Here is a 22,151-nt window from a genome sequence, read left to right on the forward strand (position 1 = left end):
CTGGGTTGCAGACAGAACCATTCGGGAGGCTGGAGGCAAAGGAAATCCCCTTAAAACCGTGCCCCGTGCCAGCATAATCCATCAAATCAACACCCGTGCTGACCAATGCTGGGGTGTGTTGCTGTAGTTGGATCCTTGGACAACTCTGCCCACCATGGCCTTCAAGAACGGGCTGAGTGAACGCCTCGACGAGCTGCGCTTCCCGTCTCCTCGATCTCCGCCCTCGGAGTCGACCTTCCCCGGCTACACCTCGCTCTCACCGGGCCATTCGAATATCGTGTCGCCTTTTTCGCGGCCATCGGGCGATGTGCGTGCCAATTTGCAGCGGCGCTTCACCACGGACTCGAGTAAATTTTCCTCGCCATGGAATTCACTGAACCAGGGAGCGCCTCAGATGCCGGATCCGCTGGACCTGTTGTCTTCGGTAAGTGGAGAGCGTCTTTTTTGCATTGGGGGAATGTGGTGGACTTAGGGCTTGTGGGAACTTGCACTGGTGGAGGCAGGCAGTTCCTCTCTGTTTTCCCATGAGACGAACTGCCTGCCTGCCTGTCTCCTGGTCTCATGCCCTGCTCCTCCCCTTCGTCCATTGCACCTTATCTGATTCACACCTCGTCTATTGTCGCCTTCCCCCATTATCACCATCCGCTCGCCCTCCCTTCACTGTCCCTTATGAGCCTTGGACCCGTCTCTCACTCATCCACCCACTCTCCCATCTCTCTATCTTTTCCTTCCCCTCAAGACGTTCCTCTCTCACGTCCCCTCCTCTGATCTTCCGTACTAATCCTTGACCTTTGAACAACCCCACTTCTTTGCATTTCTTTTCATTTCCTCCCATCTGACCATGCCGCAGTTCGAAAAGAAGCGTCAGCACATCGAGTACATGCGTGAGCAGAAGCGACGCTTCGAAGAAGACATGAAACTGCTGGACATGCAGCATGAGAAAGAGAAGCAGGAGATGGACCAGCTGGCCCGGGACCTCGCCAAGGCTGGTGTGTCTGGGCCCGTCAGCGAGCCCACCACCCCGCCGGAGTATCGCGAGAGCGCCGTGTCCAGTGCCTTTTCGCGGCCCTCCCGCTTCTCGACCTCCAGCGTGACCTCGTCTCCCGGCTTCTTCAACGCCTTTGCTTCGTCGCAACTGACGTCGCCCCAAGCTTCTTCCCACACCACTCACCACTCGGTGGATCGTTTCGCGGGTCACTCACTTCCTGGCTCGCGGCGCAACTCAGAGAAGGAGGATTTTATCCCGGAAACGGTTGCAAGCTTCCGCCCAGGACCGTCGTAAGTGAAACATGTTCCCTTCTTTCCATCGGATCACCTTTCCTCTCGCCTTGTCCGAGTCGTCAAACCCCTGCGGTCTGGTCTGAACTCTAGCTGACTGGCTTTTAGCATCCACCGCTACTCGCTGCCTTCCAACAACTACAATAACCAGCTGCGCCATAATGTGCCTGGTTTCAACATGACCTCTGCTGCCGACTCGTTCGCTGCGACCAAGTATCTCTTTCATAATGACGACGACAAGTCCCCTTTGAAGGACGAGGATCGCATGCCCACCCCGGACATCAAGAGTTACATCAAGTTGACAGAGCCGGATGACAAGTTCCCCACTCTTTTGCGTCGTGGTGGTTCGAATCTGGTAAGTCGACGATTCTGGATTGGAAACTCTCAAGGTATGCTAACCAGCTATCAGCTTTCTGCAAACCCGGATGCTTTGGATCTGGCCAACTCTCGTACTCCTGGCCCCGACGCGTACAACTCCCACAATCGGCACCGGCTCTCTCATCAGAGTATGCCGCAGAATGTGCCGGGGATTATGCGTGTGGATCAGCTGGGCAGCCCGACCGCAGAAGACCATGGCAATGCGCACACCTCGCGTCACACTGCTCGCCACTCTCTGGAGGGAAGTCTGGTGTACAACAATGATCGTGGCAACGACGCCATCACCTCTGGGCCCTCGACCCGTCCCACCTCGCTGCAGTCTTCTTACTCAACCAACGATCTTCCTACGGTGAAGGGTAGTAGCTTCAACAACGCGATCACTCCTCCCAAGACACACGCTGAGCACATCCACCAACACAATGCCAGCATGGGACGCATTCCCGCCGGCGCCGTCAACAGTCGCCAGCGGAAGGAGTCACCCGAGGCCGACGAGACCGCTCTTCAGAGCCCGAACTCGCCGCAGTCCATTCTCCAGGCGAGTGCCGCACCGTTCGGTCCCCAGTTGACCTCGTCGGCTACTTCCAATGGCGGCCTCACTGGTTCTGTTGGCCCATCTGGACTGCCCCCATTCCAAGCCCCCATCTACGGCTATGGAATTCCGTATGTCGGACCTCCTGGTCAGCTGAACAACCAGATTCCGGGTTTCCCAACCGCGGGTGCCTACGGCGGATACCCTAACTACAACGGCGGATATCGTTTCACTGAGGGTGTGGGCCGTGGTGCTGCTCCCCAGCGTCGCCAGGGTGAGAGCGATTCCACGCAACTCACTCGCTTCGCCAACTACCCTCTGGAGCATTACAAGGGCGAACTGTACACTCTGTGTAAGGACCAGCACGGGTGCCGCTATCTGCAGCGCAAACTGGAGGAGCGCACCCCGGAGCATGTGCAGCTGATCTTTAGCGAAACTTATATGCACGTCATCGAGCTTATGACAGATCCATTTGGCAACTACCTGTGCCAGAAGCTCCTTGAGTACTCGAACGACGAACAGCGCACGGCTCTTATTGATCATGCTGCTCCCCAGCTGGTCAAGATTGCTCTCAACCAGCACGGAACTCGGGCTCTGCAGAAGATGATCGAATTCATCTCGACTGCGGAGCAGATCCAGACTGTCATCCGCGCGCTCGAGCACCATGTTGTGGAGCTGGTCCAGGACCTGAATGGCAACCATGTCATCCAGAAATGCCTCAATCGTCTGTCGCCAGAAGATGCTGAGTTCATCTACCAGGCCGTTGGCGCCAACTGCGTCGTCGTCGGCACTCATCGCCATGGATGCTGCGTTCTTCAGCGCTGCATTGACCATGCTTCGGGTGCTCAGAAGGCTCATCTCATTGCGCAAATCACGGCGAACTCCTTTGCCCTGGTCCAGGATCCCTTTGGCAACTACGTCGTGCAGTACATCTTGGATCTTGCCGAGCCTCACTTCACCAACCCGCTCTGCCAGACGTTTGGAGGCAACATTTCGTCGTTGTCCAAGCAGAAATTCAGCTCGAATGTGATCGAGAAATGTCTGCGCACTGCTGATCCTCTTATCCGACGTGAGATGATCGATGAGATGCTGTCTGGCAACGAGCTGGAGAAGATGCTGCGCGATTCCTTTGCCAATTACGTCGTGCAGACTGCCATGGACTTTGCGGATCCGGACACTCGTAACCGAATCGTGGAATCCGTTCGCCCGATCCTCCCTTCGATCCGTCAGACCCCGCATGGGCGTCGCATCGCCGGCAAGATGATGGCTTCTGAGAACTCCGGCAGGGGAAGCGCCACGACCAGTGGCCAGGCCACACCGAACGAGGTCCACACCACGCAGATTTCAGGATCGATGCTCCAGAAGAACTTTGTGTACCAACAGCCAGGCGCTCCGGCCTCCAACGTTCCCAATGGATTCGGCCAGAACTTTATTCCCGCTTCCTCGACCAGCTCCGCCTCCAACACACCTTCCGGTGGAAACAGTGAGACCTCGTCGATCTTTAGCCCGTCCGCCACTCAGCCGACCACCAACCTCGGAGCGCAGAGCCAGCTCTATGCCTATTTTTGAAGCGTTGAGCGTTCCTCACAACCACCTGTCTCAACTGTACACATAGCCATGACGCGACGACCTTCTATTTCATGATTTACGGCTACTTACCTTGCAAGACTTGTCATCAACTCTGGTTGGGACCGGTTGCATATGCCATGACCATCTATCTTTGCGGCACGGTTTCCTAGTGCCGTGCGCATTTCTGCCCCAGCATTTTTACCCTTTGCACAATCTGCATTTTACTCTTGTCCATTATCATCCTTTGCAGATACTCTTTCCATGAAGCAATGCGTCATGACTGTTCCATTTGGCAAAGCTCACGCGTTGCATGTGTATCTCTCCCCTCGAATTCACGGTGACAATTTAGTCTCGGGAATCCATGACCTTTTTTGGGCACTTGTGTTTTCAATTTCCACATTGTGTACTTTTCTCCCATTTTGTCTTCTGACAAGCACTGGTCTTTCTCGGTTGATGAAGAAGGCCATGGTTGTTTCTTCACATGATCTGGCTTTTCAATGTTTTTCAACTCGATTTGATCCGTGCTTTTCCTGCGTGTGCTTTTATCCATATTTTTTCTCCCTCTGTACTTTGCGTTCCTGCTTTCTTTTGGCATGCATTTGTGCTGTTTAGGCCATTTTGAAATCCTTCTGCGTGGAGGAACGAGCCTTGGGCGTTTCCTTTAAGGTGCGCGAGCAGGGTGGTTTTTTCGCCAGGATGCTTTTTCGAGTTTGGGACATTGTTGTTGGAGGGCTGGCTGGAAGATATGGTAGCCGTGCATTGCCTTGAGGCTGATGTGGGCAGCTATTTTTCCATCTTTGCTTGTTTGCTCCTACTTCTTGACATTGGGATTTCTTGCCATTTGGTTTTTTATCTCGATGCATGTTCCTTTTTGCCTACACATTGTACTTCGTCTTTGATCTTTTCTTTTTCCGCATGGGTTGTACTCATAGTCTTCTGGAATTGCATTCGGTTTCTGTTTCCATTCTGTCTTATTGTAGGCCGTGTTTATTTGTAACCTGGTATTCGTAACAATCTCTTGACATATATCTTCACAATTTATTCAGGTGTAGACCAGCTAAATATTTCATATGAATCCACTGATTCCACGTTCGATACAGACATGCAATAGACTCGCAAGGTATCCAATATCGTCATAGTATTTATCTTGGACCCATTCAGCAGCTTGCGCAATAGTCAACAGCTCTAGTCCACCCCAGTCCCCCGTAGTCCCCGACCTTATCCGTTCCGCGAGTCTCATCCCAGTCTCTGGGACTATTCGATATCCATCCTTGCCACTTGATGAAAATAATACGCCTGATTGAAGATTGATATGTTATGAAAACTCAGGAATGTAATCAATTGCCGCGATTATAATCTAAAAGCTATTAGAAACAAATAATTTTGGAACGTAGATAAATGTATAAAATGCGTTTTATGGGGGTATAGTCCCAGTCCAGCCACGGCGGCGGCGCTTACGTGATCCCATTTCTCCTTCCTCCGGCGCGTCCTCGACAGCTCCGACAGTAGACAACGCGACGCACATCGGTCTCTCATGCTACCAACAGACGTTGCTCGTTCTTTGAGCCCACAATGGCCGTGCCGCGATGTCCAGGCGCGGCAGCTGGCCAGTCTCCTCAGTGTGAGTCTCCGACTCCGAAATCTGTCGACGGAATCGAGCTAATCTTCTCATTGCCTTTAGCCCCAGACGCCTAGCCCCCCTACGCTGGTTGTGCACGGCATTTCAGCAACTTGCAAGTCAACTATCACACGCGCAGTTCTCTCCGCACTCGAAGTGCCGCACGCCGTCGTCCGAAGCTCGGAATGCATCACAGGGCGGCATCTATTGACGAAGATCTTGTGGGCGACTCTGGAAGCTCTGAATCGGAAAGACGAATGGGAGAAATTTGGCAAGGGACGCGTTGAGCACGTCAGTACCCTGGCAGTCCTGCTGGACGAATGTCTTTCCTCGAGAGCGGCCGACAAGACGGGCAAGTTCGTGCTGGTGCTGGATGAGATTGATCGGCAAAGAGAAGCACCACCGACGCTCTTGTCCGCCTTGGCACGACTTGGAGAAATTGTAAGACCTTGCCGAATGTCAATTCGCTGTTCCAGATTAACGATTCCTAGATCCCATCTCTCTGCGTTGTCTTAATTCTCAGCTCCACACCACGACCGCTTTTCCTCCAAAATGCAGCCGTTCCGCACATCAGCTTCCCTCCGTACACGCGCAAGGAGGCCATTGCAATCATCCTGAATTCAGAACCGCCAACTGTGGAAGGGTTGCCAGCAGAAACCTCGTCACAGATATACCCAAACTTCGTGTTGACAATATACGATACGCTTGTTGGACCGACAGCTGGATCTATCCCTGTTTTCCGATCCATCTGCTCAAGACTCTGGCCTCAATTTGTTGCCCCAATTGTGAACGGCGAGGCTCCTCCCGGCGGGAATGCAGAGTGGGATTTCTCGCACTTGGTTGTCAAGAACAGAGTGCTCTTCCGACATCAAGGAGAGTCAGCTCTGGTACATCGGATTGTTCCCGAAGAAGCTGCCACCGCAACATTGAAACCACGCGTTCCCTTGGCTGCCAGCGCAGTGCCCTCAGCTCTTCCCTCTTTGCCCTACTTCTCTACACTGATCCTAACATCTGCCTATTTGGCTTCCCATACGCCCCAGAGACTGGATACAATCTTCTTCTCTAAGTTCTCATCCTCATCACTGTCCGCCCGCAACAAACGTGCGCACCACCGTCGTCGCCTGAAGGTTCTTTCACAGGCTCAGGCCGAAGAGCAAGCCGCTGGCGGAGGTCCGTCCACCCCAGGCAAAAAAGGCAAGCGAAGCAAGACCCGCATCACCAAATCGACGCTCTCGTCTGCATTCGCGACGTCCTCGGCTACCACGTCTGCCATGGGCGGCGGAGCCGGTATCGCAGGTCCATCCACGATCCTCACAGCTCGTCCCTTCCCACTGGAACGGCTTCTTGCAATATATCATGCCATCGACCCCAACCCGCCAGCAAATCCGATCCGTGTTGGCGCCGTCGCAGACCAGATCTACGCTGAGCTAGCTACTCTCCGTCGTCTACGTCTGGTTATTCCCGCATCGGGTCATGGCGGCGGAGTCTCTGGTATCGGTAGCGGAAATACTACTGCCGATGCTGGCGACAAATGGTCCGTTAATGTGACGGGAGAGTGGATCGGTGAGCTAGCCAAGGGCATTGGTGTCGAGGTCGGGGAATGGCTGGCTGGTGGTTTAGACTGATCTTGCCGTTAAGGGGCGTCTGTTGGGGGAAAGGGCTCATCGCACAATCGGTGTTTTGGTTTTGTTTTAATTCGCGGGTGTATGCTCATGAATGTGTCTTGCCTACAACCGATGCAATACATCCTCATTTCATTAACACTTGACATTACTGTCGAGTCATTTAAATACATCGCTACTAGTATCTCACAGGGCAAGGTCATTCAAAAATTACCAGGTCCACTGATCGACGGTGGCACCTGCACATACCAACAGACTAGGTGTTTGAGGCGCATGCCTATTCAGGGCGCCTTCGCCAGACTCAAAACATAATGAGTGGATGGGCTGTGGGTAGCGATATTTCGACAGCGGAGAGGCAACCTGCGCGCCAGTGTGTAAAGAGAAAAGTTGAATCTTGTGTTCGTCGGAGGCTGTATAATCCATCGTATAATCCATCTAGTCAGCAGCTACTCGCCAGGAACCTCGGCGGAACAAAGAAAGACGCACCACTTGCTAACATGCCAAGTTCATTGCTCACATCAAAGTCTTGGATGGACTCTGGTTCATATTCGGGGAAGGTCAAGTATGGGCGTGTGGAGGTGTGAGAGCGGGAGTTAGGTTTTGGTTTGCGTTGGAGGCCATTGGGAGCGTAGCGGATGTCGTACATTTGGAGCTGGGCACGGATATCCATTAGAGCTATGTCGTGGATTGAGATAAAGACATCGACAAAATGGCAGACGTACCGAGTTATGCCCTGCCACGACGAGTCGATACGGATCAATCCTGCGGATCTTGGATACGAAGTGCGGGTGTTGTAGCCGGGTCGCACTACCACCACTGCGGAGATCATGGAGAAAGACAGTTGAGTCTTTTAGGCCCGAGGCGATAACGTCCTGCGATAACCATTCGACGGCAGTGACGCTAGCATGAGAAGTGTCACTACGTCGATGACTACCTGGTTTGGTGTCTCCCGGGAATGGTTTCTGTGAAAGTGTCCAGTGGCTGCCAAACCCTTCCAGTGTATGGAGGCCATCAGAGGCGCCGATGGCAAAGAGTGCTTTGCTGCCTGTTGGGCAGGCTGCGGAGCACCATAGCGAGGGTGTGGTGCGAATGCGGATAGGATGTGCAACTGCAGGGGGTGAGCCTTGCTGTCTTGGGTTGGGCCAGGGTAAAAACGTACAGTAGTTGGGCCATCGGTAGTCGCCGCCTTCGTCTGGGTCAGGTAGCATGCGTGGTGCGAGAAAGGAGTCTCCGTTTGGTCCGCTGTCCATTGTTGCTCTGCTGTCGTTAGCGAAGCCGCAAGAAGCGCTGGAACGATGCTTCATACAAGAGATATCCCGTGTGGCTCAAAGAAACCGAGGAAAGCTGTAAAATGTGTCAGTGGTAGGAAGGACAAGGCAGACAAGACAACAAACTCGGTATGCTTCTTTGAATAGGACTCGCTCCATGGTTCGGTTGTATGTCCATTGTTCTTCATCAAAATCCGGAAAGCAGATTCTCGACGGTTGTCAGTAGAGCGTCTCGGTTTCGCAAGCAACATCGAAACTCACGAGACGGACGACTCGCCACCATGATATCCGCCTGAAAAAAAAAAAGAATAAGCCGATTGCACCATCGCAGCACTAAACGGACACTCACTGGCAATCAAGATTCCGGACTTGGGGTTCCGTAAGACATGGCGAATAGAGTAATGATCCGGCCACGGCTCAAACTCATGCAGCTTCTTCCGCTGTAGTTGGCTTGCATATACTATGGCCTGCTGCTCCCGCCTGGCACTTCCAGAGAGCAAATTTGTTGCAATTTCTCTTGAGGCATTGTTCAGTGGATGGTTTAAGAAAGCAGCTGTCTTAACCTTTTCGCGAGCTGACCGCTGGGCGAGATGAACCCGTTTTTGCCGTTTCTGTACGGCAGTCAGCAATGAGTTCTCTCAAAATAGACAGCACAGCACACCTCTTGTTCTGTGCGTTTCCGCTTGACAGCTTCTTTGGAGTACTGTGCTCCAGGTGGCGCTGCGTGGTTGGCTTGGACTTTGAAGTATTTCTTTTTCTCCGGATCTGCCAGTTTGATTAGTACAGGTGTTCAACACGGTAAAACAAATCCAGCGGCCCCCAAATTCAACAGTAGTTGAGCGTGTATTTAGTTTGCAAGACATGGAGATATGCAAAAATCCAGTGCGCGGATAAAGATTTCATCGAGGGCACATCTGGTGATACAATGCCGCGACTCACCATAATAGAAGCCCGGTATCTCCCGGTTCATCATTGCGCAGCTGGTGCGCCCAACTGGCAGAAGACGAGGATCAGAGAGTGGCGCTCGGGGTTGGCGAGTCGAGCTTCATCCACTTTTTTGAATCACCACCGCAGTGCTCTCACATCGGCTGATCATCCCATGTATTTCTTCATCGCTTTTGATAGACATAAACAGAGATAAAAATGTATGAACCAAAGCAGAACGAAATCGCGACGAGCTAAGGGAGCTGAAACTCTGGTGGCACGCGAGACCACCTTGACGATCTGAGCTGGTGACGTCGGGAAGATCTTACATCAGCTGGTGCCTGAGGCAGCAACACAACTACATCGTGCCTGCTACTCTAATTGGAGACCATCACGGTTGCCCCAGATCCTCCAGGTAAATGGTTGCTGAGAGGACTGACTTTAATTTTTCATTTCTTTGTACGAAGTGGAAAGGCTTCTCGCCGTTCTGTATGTGTTCGACCACGCAGTAACGAGTGACGAACTATTTCCGATATCATCTGCATGCAAGCGTTTTAATTATATAAAAGAAGAGGACTTGTAGACTCCAGGAGTCATTATCCACAAGGGTGGTAATGAGTGCAACTGCTGCCCACTGCAACAACTCCTTGAAGAACTCGACAGACAGGTTTCGGCTCCTGTGGCTCCCGTCTTTCGGCAGCAGAGGTCAAACACCAGCTCAGGAAGTTGCCTTGGAAGCTTGCCATAGAGTTGGACAACCTCAGTAGATGCGGTCACACCCCAATGCTGCATGGTGCGCTGGAATGCTGCCCTGGGCCATCTTCTTGCCACAAGACTGGTAGAGAATGTGTGGCAGGTGGAAGACTGTAAAATCACAATGGAGAAATCATCTGCCAGTATATCAAAGAGAAATTCTCGGCCGAGGCAGCTCCAAAGATGAGAAATCCAGTGAGGAAGTCACGTTCGGCCAGAAACTGCTGGTGTGGTATCCCCCAACACATCTTTGCTTCGATCCACCTCTTCCACTTTCTTCCCTCTTCACCCTCACTTTGCTTCACAACCCCGTTCCCATCAAACTCACACTCGTGTCATCATTTCGCTGAGCCTTCTCCTTCACAATCCTGAAAAAAGATACGTCTTCCAGTCCAGGTAAGTTGTGGGCCCTAAAACAAGCTGTATCTCGGTTGAGGCCATCAGGCTTCATCCGAGCTGTGTTCTTTCCACCCCGAACACTTTCAAATGTATCTCTTCTGCATCTCAAGCATCATCACACCTTGTTGAATGTCTGGAATGATGCGTTTCACTTTGATCCTTCTTTGTGTTCGCAAGCAAGAAGGGTTGTGCTGATCACATATTCACGTTTGTTCAGCAACCGCTTTCGGTCTGGCAGGTATGGCTGAATACTTTAGCCGCCTTGACCCCCGGGCGCAGGCTCTCCATAGCCACCAGCCTGAACATTCTCTAGCTCAAGAGGATAAGGATATCCGTGTTGCTGTACATGACGGGGCCACTGACAACCTGGGCCCAGAGGGAAAGGAATCCCACGAACTCGTCCAGGAAGAGACCGAAGAGAGTTTGAATGTCCTTATCGAGGATCTGGAGGCCGAAGATGGCAAAGTAAAAGATCCTGAGGTGCTCACTATCCCGGTCGCCCCTGGTGAAGAGCGTCTTGTCCCTCCTCAACTGATTCAAACCGACCCTGCCCATGGCTTGTCGAACGCTGAGGTCATCCTTGTTCGAAAGAAGTATGGCCTGAACCGTCTGAAGGAGGAGAAAAGAAACCATGTCCTCAAGTTTTTGGGCTTCTTTGTTGGCCCTGTTCAATTTGTCATGGAGGTAGGTCAGCTTCCATGGATATTGCACGGTTGGAGTAATGAAACTAACCCAGTTCTTGCATTTATAGGGTGCAGCCCTGCTCGCTGCTGGTCTGAAGGACTGGATCGATTTCGGAATCATCTGCGGTCTGCTCCTCCTGAATGCCGCAGTTGGATTTTGCCAGGAATACCATGCTGGCAACATTGTCGATAGCCTCAAGGAAACACTAGCACTGAAGGCAACCGTGATTCGCAATGGTAAACGAATGGAAATTGGAGTTGAGGAGGTTGTTCCCGGTGATATCGTTCATGTGGAAGTTGTAAGTGTTCACTTCTCATCCTACATTATTAAAAAAAAAAAAAAACAGGAGAAACATTCGCCAGCAGCCCGATGGCTCGGAACTAGAGCCTAAACTCTTCCTTCGCCAGACCGTTGGAGACAGCGTGACGAATATCATTGAAGAAGCGCTTTACAATGATCTAGGACTCCGGCAAACATTTGGGTTGAAAAGGTCGATTCGGTTCGAAAACTCCAATGCCCCAATTCCAAAGCGCGAAATCGAAGAGGGTACGGATATTCGCGGTCGCCGAGTGCGACGACGATCACCGCGTATAGCTGCTCGAGATAAAAACGCATCAAGCACTCGAGTTTCCGAAAAGCACTCTTGAAGTCAAATTCGATCTCAGGCTTGTTTGACAAATTGCGATAGAGAGACTCCAGAATTGTGAGGGCACAGGTGATTCTAGAAATTCAACGAGCATCGGAAAATGGATTTTGGGGTAACTTTACCATTTGCATCGAAGTCGTTTAACGAAAGGTTCTCCGAAACCGGGGAGTCCTGTAGACCCTGAAAAATGTTACGAAATGGGACCACGTTGGAGGCGGAGCATGAGAAGGATCTATACAATCTTCAGAAGCGACATTTCCAATTTCCTTTGCGGGGTCTATACGGTTTTAGGGGTTCAGAAGGGTCCAAGTGTTATCTAAAAATACTTTTAGCGGCTCAGCCGCAAAATGAAGCACCCAATCACTTCCCTAGAGCGCTAAATAAACTGGGGCCTTGGTATATTGGCGTCTAGCGCTAAGCTATAAAAAAGCTAATTAGGTTTTGCCGCAGGCGCTGAGCCCCCATAACAAGAAGCTCTCTTTGCAAGTATATAAACTACAAGTCTACATCATCACCTCTAATTCTTATTCTCGACAGATCGCTCTACTTCTCTACTTGACCATCAATTCTTTATTCAAGACCTTTATCTACACCACCCAAATGATTGCAAAGTCTTTTCTTATTTTTGGCCTTGCCGCCATCGGCTCTTCATTCTCCTTCCCAGATGACCTGCCAAATGGGTCCTATCGAGCCTACTACAATGAGGCTGGCGAAGAAGTCCATGAGTTGATTGAAGCAAGCGTTTTTAATAGCACATCTTCCCTGCCGGCACTGCCAAAGCGGCAATATTCCCAATCTAAGCGAGATTCTATCCAAACCTGGTGCGGGTGCGACAACTCTATGAATGCCGGCGATACAAATGTTGCAAACGCAGGACTAGCCGACCAAGCGGCTGCGTATCCGACGATTTGGCCTGGCACAGCCTTCTACACAATCCAGAACACTGCCGTTGCGTTTGTGTGCAACGTAGATGACAAATCTGCAAATATCCCCACGGACGTTGTTAGCACTGGCTCATGGGATATTTCGGCGGCCTGCGGCCTGTTTTATGCTGGTACCTCCCGCATTCAGTGGCCCGAGGCCCTGGATTATGGATACATGAACTACGCGCCAGGCCTTGAATTCTGTCAAGATGCCGAAGAATCGACTTCAAGTACTTGCCAGGTCAACTTCTGGATTGGCGGTTTCAGTGGGGAGTTTGAAGCTGGAGCGGTTGACGAACCCAGTGATGACAACGAGGTGAGTGATATTTCTGCAGTTCTTGCAAGCGGCTCAGCTCAGTAAAATACTAATCTTGCATGTAGGGCGGCCTTTGGGTCGGAAGTGCGCTGGATTGCAACGATGTGTCCATGGGAGCGCCTTTCTCCGATGATGTCGACAACATCGGCGAGGAGGAATACAACTGGTGCAATACCAATTTCCAGGTCCCGGGCCAGACCAACTTGAATGTGTACATGGGTGGCGATGGCAACAGGTGTGGCCAGGTGTGCAACAGCGCGGACGCCTGCCCTGACGGCGGTCTTTTTGCCCAGCTCTTCAATGCTGACGGCGGCGCACAAATTGGCACATGCACCTGGGACTCCTCTTGGAATACCGACTGCGCGTCTGATGGGTCCCTGATCTACTCTTCGCGTGTCCACTGTGCCTTCACCCCATAATTGCATATGTGCTCGAGCTCTTTCATATCCCTCCTGACCGTTTCCGTCGATGAATTTCATAGAAGACTAACTCACATGGAACAGGTCCAGAAAGGCCTGTACTATGCTACTTGTGAACATTTTCCACTTATTTTCTGTGTCAGGCATACTCAATATCTTCATCTAGCGTTAGTCTTGTCGTTCTATATCAGCGTCTTTATTATTGTATCTCATACCAAAATGCATTTGTCGAAAGCAGCCGTTTTGGCATCTTTGAAGATCAAAAAGACGTCTCTGACACAGCTCGGTCCACGGCACGGCACTGTCAGCACTATGGATCAATGATGTCTGCTATTTTAAATATGTGCCATATTGTGCTGCCTCAGCTATTATATGTTAGAGCGTATCGTATCTCGGGGAAAGTACGACCCCAGCGGTATTTTAGACCGCGAAAAGATATGCGGTGTCACTACAGTCCTTCGAGATTAATTATAATAGCCTCACTATCCAAAATTTCAACCTCCACAATCCCATCAGTGACAGTATATGTTTCCACTGCCACTACGCCTTCCACTGTATGCCCTCTTCCTTGATCAATTGAGTAGCTCCATTCCTCACCGGCCCAGGTAATACTCTGTTCGGGTCCAGCGTAGTCAAATCCCATCGCCTGGGCTCCTGCTGCAGACTCTAGGCGCTGCACTGTATAGGAGAAGGTGTTGACAGGGACTGGGAAAGAAATGTTTTCTGATCCTCGGCTATTGACGCTTTCACCTATAACCCAGACGCGAAGGTTAAGCAATGCGACTTTAAAAACAGCATTGGTATTTGCATCATAAATCGCGTACGCAGTAAGCGTATCCGATCCTAGATCAACTTCGGCTACCTTGCCTGGATTTTGTCCCAAGAAGTCTGCGATAAACGGTAGGGCATACCAGGGGGCGCGTACTTGCGGACCAGGATTCGCATCCCCGGCAGAGTTGTCTGGGACCCAGTAGCTGTGCAGTGCTGCAGGGCGTTGAGTAGCATCGACTCGACCAACGCCCTGTGTCAAACTGTATAGCCGGAAGTCAATGCTCCAGAGTGCCGCCCCAAAACCGGCCTCGATTTCGATAGGGCTCCATTCCCCAGAGCCAGTTTCGCTTAGTACAAACTCGACATCTGGTTCGTATGCATTCAAATAGTCGATTTGCGAATTGCATGAAGCGAACAATGAAGCGGTAATAGTATGGTTCATAAGATAAAACTGCTGTTGATCTAGAGTAGTGCAGTAAATCGGTAGCTGATACCAGTGTTGGGCGGCAAATTTGACATTCTGAAAGCTATTGAGGCCGTCTTGGAATGCGTCGATTCTGAAAAGGCTATTAGTCTTCATCTCCATGTTAAGGCTTTTTAAGAGAACTACATACAAATAAGAAGAAGGGCTTCCTGCTGAAAGATCAAGTACCTCATACATATGATTGCCTGTTGTATAGAACCCTAATGTCTGCGAAATATAGTTCATGACTGTTTTCACATCGTTGACATACTGGTCGAGGGTATAACTGATCCCGTATTGTTTAGGATAAAAATCAGGCTCGTTGCCAATAGCGACCGCAGCTAGACGAGCTTCGCCGATGTTCCAATAAGCTTGAGTGGCATAGATAAGAGTGTTAGATATATTGAGGAAAGGACCTAGTGGAGCCTGGAAAGTGATGTTAAAGCCTTGAAAGCCCTTAAACCCGTCGAAATAGGTAGGCCCTAATATGTATGTTGCCGAGGAACCAGTTGGACAATTACCAGCGATGCAGACAGTCGTTTCTCCCTGGCTTGGGTCGAAGAGAACACGGTCGCCGCTAGTCCCACCAATGCGAATTGTTAGTGGTGTGTTAAGTCGTGTGGCAACCGAATTAAGCATGTTGTAGCTAAAATCGTTGGCAAAGTTGTTCATGAACGCCGTTTCAAATCCAAAGCCAAGGAAATCAACAGGAGCTAAAACAGCGGTGTCAGGGGCTTCGAACGGCAGCTGTGCATTTACCAAGGTGATTGCAGCGAGCAGCACACATTGCGCAAATAGATGGTGTAGATCCATCTTTGTTGGGCTTTGTCTGCTGCAGTCGAGCGGGAAAGCAAATGCATTATACGCAAATAATTATGAGCGCACTGCGTAGAGCCGACCGTGGCAATTTCTTGAAACTTAATGCTGAGAAGTCCACTACTCCCATAGAAGTCAAATGCTGGTTCCATATTGCAAAATTCCAGACCAAACAGACTGGTGGTCCATTATATGCCAGACGCGGGTATTTATTGCGTCAACGACTCACCACTGCACCTACCGAGTACTGTCCATAGTCTACTTATTTCGCTCTAAAATAGAAAGAAAAGCCAAATTGGAACCGACCAGCGACCAAATGTAACCTGAAGGCATAATCAGTAAACATAAGCAATGCAGGTGTTTATGTCTCCCGAGCCGGCTTTTGTACAGCGATATACACGCCTCAGGGGAGAGGCGGATGCCAACCGCAGCAGGTAGCCGAATTCACCAGCATGCATTGCCATTGTACCTCCCTTGTAGCAAAATGCATTTGTGCTAAGGCGACCGTTTCCGGCGTCCTTGGAGGCCAAAAAGGCGTCGGCAGCGTTCGGTCCACTCTCTTCACGCACGCAGCTCCTCTACGACCTTGCGCGTTAAACCAGTTTCATTCCTCTCCATTTTATGAGGATTCCAACAATGGCACGATCCCGCCAGCGCTCGTTTATCGCTGGGACAAATGGTGCCAATGGTCATTAAACCGCCAGCTGCCGCCTCGATCTTGGTTCAGAGCTCCAACGTTTTAACTGTTCAACCCTCCAAGCCTCTGAGCCTTCGTCTCCAATTCTTCATCTCTTGGGCCTTGTACACGCACTACGAACATTTAACACTGTTTAAAAGCAAGAGACATATGCAGAGAGTATGCGAGGACTTGTTTGGGCCGAAGCCAGAACCAATCCCTGCCTGCATCAGCAAAGCCCACAATAGCCTCAAAGTTGCGGTACGCTATGAATATAGAGGGTCTATAGACAGGAAAAACCATCATGGCAAAATCCATGCGGCATATGACATGGGTATATAGACTATATTACTTGAGTGACAAGGGCAGGTTCTCGACATCTGAAGATAGAGTATTTCACCTTTGCAGCTAAACAGTAGATAACTCTATCGCTCATGTTCATTCCGCATGCCAGCCTCCAGGGTCTTGGAGCAGCTTGTAGAGATATCGAAGGTCCTGATAAACTTGGGCCATGTGTTCGTAAGGACAAGGAACTTGATGCTCTGGATGGCATCATCGAAGACAGTTGCATCGAACTCCTCGGGAACCTTGCCCCAGTATTGTGCTCGGTTCTTGATATCATCAGAAAACGAACTATGGAGAGTCTTTTCTGTGTCTTCCGAAGATGAATAGGTCGAAAGTGACCCAAAGGAGAAATTGGGAGTGTCGAAAGGAGCGATAGTATCAACTTCGCACTTGTCGCCGTATAGGGTTCGAGTGGGGCTCTCGAAGATCGTTTCGAGCTTCGAGAGATCTTGAAAAGTAATATTAATAGGAAACGTCGCGTGACGAATACTGACAAACTCGGCATAGATGTGTAAGGCGTGATTAAAATGCTCGCGGGTAAGCTCCTTGACGCTGTAGTCACTGGCGGCCGTGGCATCCCGGACAGCCGGGGGTAGCGAACTCTTCCATTCGGCGACGGCGGTAATGAAGGCAATATTCTCACCGGAGAATTCTCGGAGGGCAGCGAATTCCTGAAGAGGAGCAGGATTGTGCTCAAGGAAGCATTCAAGATCGCTCATAGCCAGGATACTCTCATCAAAGCTGGTTTTACTCGTGACGGAGCCCTTCCTTGACTTCAAGCCAAAGATCATGTTCTTGGCCATGGTAGAGACGGAGACGAAAGAGCTGGATCCAGAATTAGAGGTCTTGTTTTTTGACTTCCGCTGCACGAGTCCGTCGAGCGTCGCTCGGCGGAGAGACTGGTGGCGCATAACCTCCCAGCAGGGAAGGAAGACGGTGAAGACTTCCATAAATTGGATAGAAAGGCAGATCCTGTAACTGCGTCAGGTCGGTGTAAAAAAACTGATATAGGGACGCATACCACTGCGCAGGTAACCAGTACTTATTGACGGGCGCCATAGCAGGAACATAGAGAGCGATGAGCCACAAAGGGGTAGCGGGCAGGCTGTGCGAGACATTAGAGGGAAAAACTTCTTCAGTTGCCATGGCATACTAACTTAGCGAGAGCGCAGCCAATTGTCTGAATCCTCCAGCCCTGCGTATCGTGGATGTTGCGAGACTTCCAAAGAACTATGGGAGCAATAATCCAGGACCAGAAAAACAGCCAAAATACACCCGGCCACCTAAAACATTTGTTAGATATCATCGAATTAGTGCTGCGTATCGTGCTGTTGTTACCATTCCCAGCCTCTACCCTTCTCTATCTTCTGTTCCTTAGCGGTACCGTGAACCTCGGTGCCAGGAATGCCCCAGGAGCTATGCCACTTGCGCGAAATGATGAACATCAAGGCAGTAAGAAACACCTGCACGATCGGTTAGAAATGGATTAGAGTAGGAGTTGTCATCATACCTGAATGAACATTGATATACCAACAACGATGAGGACCTTGGACGTATAGCTGAGACGGCGAAAGCGGTTGATTAAGCCGCTCTTGCTCCTCGAGGTGAAAGGGTAATCAATAAGACGGTTGCCAGGCTGGGCATATTTCTTTTGCAGCATGGCAACGTGGAGGAAACGACTGTTGGAAGCGTGGAACAGGGCAATACCACAAGGCAGCCAGGTGCCCATGATCCAGTACTCGGAAACTTGGGGTTCCACGGCATCAAACGTCGAGTGGAATTGAACAGACATCCAATAAAAGTGAAGAAGCACGATGGCAGAGAGTGACAACCCAAGGCCTCGGACCCGCAGGGGAGGTGTGTTGCGATGAGCGATGAGATATGCAATGCCTATCGCGATGGGGACAGTCCATACGCATGCCCAGCATGTCCACCAGATTCCCAGTGGGGTGAATCTGAGCTCCGGCGTGGAGTCAGCATTGACTCCCTGCTCTGACCCCATGGTGACTGCCTTGACTGCTGAAGGAGAGATGTGAGGAGAACGTTAGAAGTTAAAGGCGCTTGTCAGATATTGCAGCCCCTCCGTAGCTCTTGTGGGCCGACCCAGATCGAAGGGCATACGCCGTCTGTGGCAAGCGGCGGACCGAATCGTATTTGAGAGGCGCTGAACGTGGGTCCGCACTCCCGACCCTGGTTCAAGAATCGGTTCAACCAGACTGATCTACGCGCCCCCAAAAGCTCGGGGGTATGTCTTTTGGTAAGTAGCTTCAAGCGGAGCTAATTGTCGAGATGGAGGAATTGGTATCTAGTAGTATCTAGCAGACACCAATTGCCACAGTACAGAGTATGAGCGGTTTGAATTTGGGATCTGTCTACATGCCCCTATTTTTTAGGTTACATGGGAAACCTAATAATCAGCAGCATCTCCTACACTAAGCCGTGTGCGGTAAATGCTGGAACAGTTCGGGGAATACCCGTTTAAGCGGGACTTGGGTCAGCCGAAGCAAATCTCACCCCGGAAAGCTCCATTGCCTCATCACAGATAGTCGTCACTATACCACTATTTCCCTCCCAGATATAAATGCTCGGCGGAAGGTTTAATTTCATCGGAGAGTAGACTGATCTTTAAAGCACAAACTGCTGTAGAAGGAAATACTGAACAGGACAGGCCTCTGTGTCGGGAAGAGATTCCGGGGTCGGGAACCATTCCCGCCGGCTGAGCGCGCCGGCTGAGCGCCCCACCCGACGCCACGATCGGCCTTTATGGGCTGAGTATGGGCTGAGGTGAAACAAACTTAATCAACGCCCAATATCAACTGCATCACCCTTCTCCCAAGCGTCTCTGAGACATCCGCCTTCAAATCTCGACTCAGCTCTACAATCTTCTCTCTGACCCACTCATGATCCTCATTATTCACATCAAGCAATAATGTCCAAAGCTTTTTGATACGCTGATTGTCAAAAATTCCATCTTCTCCATTACGCGGCCTTCACCCACACTCATTTTACGTACAATAGAATGCTGTTGCGTGGGAGAGGCTAACCTTGGTAGGGAATCATGCTCCGTTTGCGTGGCTCTTCTCTGTTTCAATATTCATTCGCTCCCAGCGCCGGTCGATCTCCACTCTAACCGAATGACCCGCGGTATAAGTGTAAATTGAGCCAAGTTATAAGTCATCTGCTTGATATAACCATAGTAAGTACCAATCCTATCCATCCAGCCCTAGAACCCCACAAGGTCCTCCCCTATCCCACAAGGTCCTCCCCTGCGTCAGCAAGCCATAAACCCCAACGCCCCCGCATCGTTATGAATACATCCAGACAAATCGACCTAGATAAACCTCGAGTAAGCTTCCATTAACGGTTCGCCAAGAAGGGGCCCACCAACATACAGAAGCCGACTGTGTACTCCCATGTCGATCATCCAGTTGTGCATGCAGCCACGGCGTACCGTCTTTTCCCTCAAGTGAGAGGTGGATCTGCGATGCGCTGTGCGCGAAGTTGTGGCCGCCCCAGACGAACTCTCCTACAGTATTAATATTATTAGCCTGAAGCTTGGTAATGGTAGAGGCAGCAGTTAGTGCGCACCGTTGTTGTTCCCTAGGCATTCGTTCAGGTCTAGTCGTGAGTAGGACCAGGATCCGTCAGGTCGCTCGCAGCGGCAGCTTAGGGTGTGGCGGTTGCGGAGGGTGATGTTTACTGAGGAGGTGTGGAAACTCATTGGGATAGTAAATGTACAACTCGAGAACGGAAGAATGAGAAACGCAGAGGGTATCCTGATCGTGCGCTCTTCTTCCTACTAGTTCTAGGCGGAGTACGTCATCTCGTCCTCATCATGCCGTCGACGAGTATTGAGAGAAGTGTGTTTTCTGCTTCATCTCTGTAATTTCAATAAAACGCAATCGCTGAGTATGGTGTTAAACGCAGGATGAAAGAATTTAAATTCTGTGCTTTTACCTGGAGATGTTGAGATACTGGCGTTAAAATATATATTCCATTTCCATTCTACCAGGAGGGCATGACGGTATACTAACTCCAGACCCATGGTCACGATGTTTATTTTTGAACACACATTCTGTACCATTTTTTCAGCCTGCTGCTCTCTCGGAATTTGTAGACCATCCCACTTGCCCGACGTGGGTCAAGTCAACACCCTACGTCACTCGAGGCGCACAGACTCGGCGCGGGACATCTCGAAAGGGTCTTGCAAGAAATCAAGCTCATCTGGCTGCATTCTCACAAATCATGGGGCGATCGCCCAAACCACGCGGATTCTTGTTCCATTTCCCAAATCACCGGTTGTTCCTGGATCAACAAGGTGGTGGATACCCCCACCAGTGTCTTTATTGATTGATCAGCAAGATTGACCTTCAAGCCGAACGGATATAGGTCGGAGTTTGGCGTCGAAGATTAATAATTCAAACATACATATATCACATTCCACCCCCTCTGGCAGACCCATCATCCACAACTAACTCCGACCATGAAGTACGTGCAACTCGGTACTAGCGGCCTGCGCATCGCGCCCATCGGCGTAGGCTGCATGAGCTTCGGAGCCCACCGAGCGCCCAACGAATGGTCTCTCCAGGAAGACGAAGCTCTCCCCGTGCTGGACCACTGCTACCGCTCGGGTCTCAATTTCTTCGACACGGCAAACGTATACTCAGCTGGGTCCTCGGAAGAGATCCTCGGCAAAGCCATCAAGAAATACGGCTGGATCCGCGAAAGCATCGTCGTCGCCACCAAAGTCAACTTCCCCGTCGGGCGCAACGGCGAGAAACCCATTGGCTGGGCGAACGACCAGCGCGACAACGGCGGCTACCTGAACCAGTACGGCCTGAGCCGGAAACACATCTTCGACAGCGTGGATGCGAGTCTGCGCCGCCTGGACCTGAGATATATCGACCTGCTCCAGATCCACCGGTTCGATCCTAACACGCCGATCAAGGAGACGATGGAGGCGCTGCATGATGTCGTCAAGTCTGGGAAAGTGCGCTACATCGGCGCGAGCTCGATGTGGGCGCACCAGCTTTTGGAGATGCAGTACACGGCGCGCATGAATGGGTGGACGGAATTCATCTCCATGCAGAATATGTATAATCCCATCTACCGCGAAGAAGAGCGGGAGATGTTCCCCGCGTGCCTGAAGTTCGGCATGGGTGGTGTGCCCTGGAGCCCGCTCGCCGCGGGGTTTCTGGGCCGGCCGTGGAAGACGTGGGCGGATACCACTCGCGGCAGCGGATGGAGCGAGAGGCCGTTTAGCGAGGCGGATAAGAGGATCAACGAGAAGATCGAGGAGATTGCGTCTCGGCGCGGAGTGAGCATGGCGATTGTGGCTATTGCGTGGTGTTTGTCGAAGCCGTTTATTACGGCGCCGATTCTGGGGCTGGGGAAGAAGGAGCGCGTTGATGAGGCGATCAAGGCTACTGAGTTTGAGTTGAGTGAGGAGGAGATCAAGAGTATTGAGGAGCTGTATCAGCCGAAGCAGGTGGTGGGACATAAATGAGGAACTACTGAAGCAGAGTTGAAAAGTGTTACATTGCCTACCTATCGCCGACGCTAAACCATTCTATCCCTTGGTTTCATGTCTGCATCTTCTGTCTGCGATACTCACTAGCAGCCATTTGTAGTATAGACTCCACGTGATGCTGCTTGGCTGACCGAGAGATCCATTTATCCTGTATTTTACGTCGGAAGATGACTGGCCCTGCAACGAACGGATCTGGTGCCGGAATGGAGTAGATCCCTGTCCTA

General features: G+C 51.0%; 10 protein-coding genes across 10 annotated transcripts; 6 read left to right on the forward strand and 4 right to left on the reverse strand.

Moving 5' to 3' along the window:
- Nucleotides 1-154: 154 nt before the first annotated feature.
- Nucleotides 155-3,754, forward strand: N7510_000272 (uncharacterized protein; the record flags this gene model as incomplete). The annotated part of the gene is made up of 4 exons (XM_056972202.1): nt 155-424; nt 851-1,278; nt 1,387-1,633; nt 1,688-3,754. The coding sequence occupies 4 exons, from the start codon at nt 155-157 to the stop codon at nt 3,752-3,754; spliced, it is 3,012 nt and encodes a 1,003-aa protein (XP_056837319.1).
- A 1,534-nt stretch (nt 3,755-5,288) lies between these two features.
- On the forward strand, nt 5,289-6,997 carry N7510_000273 (origin of replication complex subunit 5 family protein; the record flags this gene model as incomplete). The annotated part of the gene is made up of 3 exons (XM_056972203.1): nt 5,289-5,375; nt 5,436-5,813; nt 5,864-6,997. 3 exons carry the CDS (start codon nt 5,289-5,291, stop codon nt 6,995-6,997), a joined length of 1,599 nt encoding a protein of 532 aa, XP_056837320.1.
- Nucleotides 6,998-7,204: 207 nt separating this feature from the next.
- Nucleotides 7,205-9,235, reverse strand: N7510_000274 (uncharacterized protein; the record flags this gene model as incomplete). Its single annotated transcript, XM_056972204.1, has 10 exons — nt 7,205-7,404; nt 7,481-7,646; nt 7,717-8,102; nt 8,154-8,251; nt 8,301-8,338; nt 8,389-8,470; nt 8,524-8,554; nt 8,612-8,873; nt 8,924-9,027; nt 9,202-9,235. 10 exons carry the CDS (start codon nt 9,233-9,235, stop codon nt 7,205-7,207), a joined length of 1,401 nt encoding a protein of 466 aa, XP_056837321.1.
- A 1,343-nt stretch (nt 9,236-10,578) lies between these two features.
- On the forward strand, nt 10,579-11,669 carry N7510_000275 (ATPase P-type K/Mg/Cd/Cu/Zn/Na/Ca/Na/H-transporter; the record flags this gene model as incomplete). Its single annotated transcript, XM_056972205.1, has 3 exons — nt 10,579-11,022; nt 11,090-11,320; nt 11,430-11,669. The coding sequence occupies 3 exons, from the start codon at nt 10,579-10,581 to the stop codon at nt 11,667-11,669; spliced, it is 915 nt and encodes a 304-aa protein (XP_056837322.1).
- Nucleotides 11,670-12,268: 599 nt separating this feature from the next.
- N7510_000276 (uncharacterized protein) lies at nt 12,269-12,952 on the forward strand (the record flags this gene model as incomplete). Its single annotated transcript, XM_056972206.1, has 1 exon — nt 12,269-12,952. The coding sequence occupies one exon, from the start codon at nt 12,269-12,271 to the stop codon at nt 12,950-12,952; it is 684 nt and encodes a 227-aa protein (XP_056837323.1).
- A 65-nt stretch (nt 12,953-13,017) lies between these two features.
- Nucleotides 13,018-13,326, forward strand: N7510_000277 (uncharacterized protein; the record flags this gene model as incomplete). Its single annotated transcript, XM_056972207.1, has 1 exon — nt 13,018-13,326. The coding sequence occupies one exon, from the start codon at nt 13,018-13,020 to the stop codon at nt 13,324-13,326; it is 309 nt and encodes a 102-aa protein (XP_056837324.1).
- A 448-nt stretch (nt 13,327-13,774) lies between these two features.
- Nucleotides 13,775-15,373, reverse strand: N7510_000278 (glycosyl hydrolase family 79 C-terminal domain-containing protein; the record flags this gene model as incomplete). Its single annotated transcript, XM_056972208.1, has 2 exons — nt 13,775-14,654; nt 14,712-15,373. The coding sequence occupies 2 exons, from the start codon at nt 15,371-15,373 to the stop codon at nt 13,775-13,777; spliced, it is 1,542 nt and encodes a 513-aa protein (XP_056837325.1).
- A 1,104-nt stretch (nt 15,374-16,477) lies between these two features.
- On the reverse strand, nt 16,478-18,399 carry N7510_000279 (uncharacterized protein; the record flags this gene model as incomplete). Its single annotated transcript, XM_056972209.1, has 5 exons — nt 16,478-17,369; nt 17,419-17,502; nt 17,555-17,680; nt 17,736-17,860; nt 17,908-18,399. 5 exons carry the CDS (start codon nt 18,397-18,399, stop codon nt 16,478-16,480), a joined length of 1,719 nt encoding a protein of 572 aa, XP_056837326.1.
- A 1,390-nt stretch (nt 18,400-19,789) lies between these two features.
- On the reverse strand, nt 19,790-20,118 carry N7510_000280 (CVNH domain-containing protein; the record flags this gene model as incomplete). The annotated part of the gene is made up of 2 exons (XM_056972210.1): nt 19,790-19,923; nt 19,986-20,118. Coding segments are annotated over 2 exons (267 nt in total), but the record flags the coding sequence as incomplete, so codon positions are not given.
- Nucleotides 20,119-20,880: 762 nt separating this feature from the next.
- N7510_000281 (aldo/keto reductase) lies at nt 20,881-21,903 on the forward strand (the record flags this gene model as incomplete). Its single annotated transcript, XM_056972211.1, has 1 exon — nt 20,881-21,903. One exon carries the CDS (start codon nt 20,881-20,883, stop codon nt 21,901-21,903), a length of 1,023 nt encoding a protein of 340 aa, XP_056837328.1.
- Nucleotides 21,904-22,151: the final 248 nt, after the last annotated feature.

The sequence above is a fragment of the Penicillium lagena genome (genome assembly GCF_028827675.1).
Source record: "Penicillium lagena strain IBT 129212 chromosome Unknown utg000001l_segment0_segment0, whole genome shotgun sequence".
Lineage (NCBI taxonomy): Eukaryota > Fungi > Ascomycota > Eurotiomycetes > Eurotiales > Aspergillaceae > Penicillium > Penicillium lagena.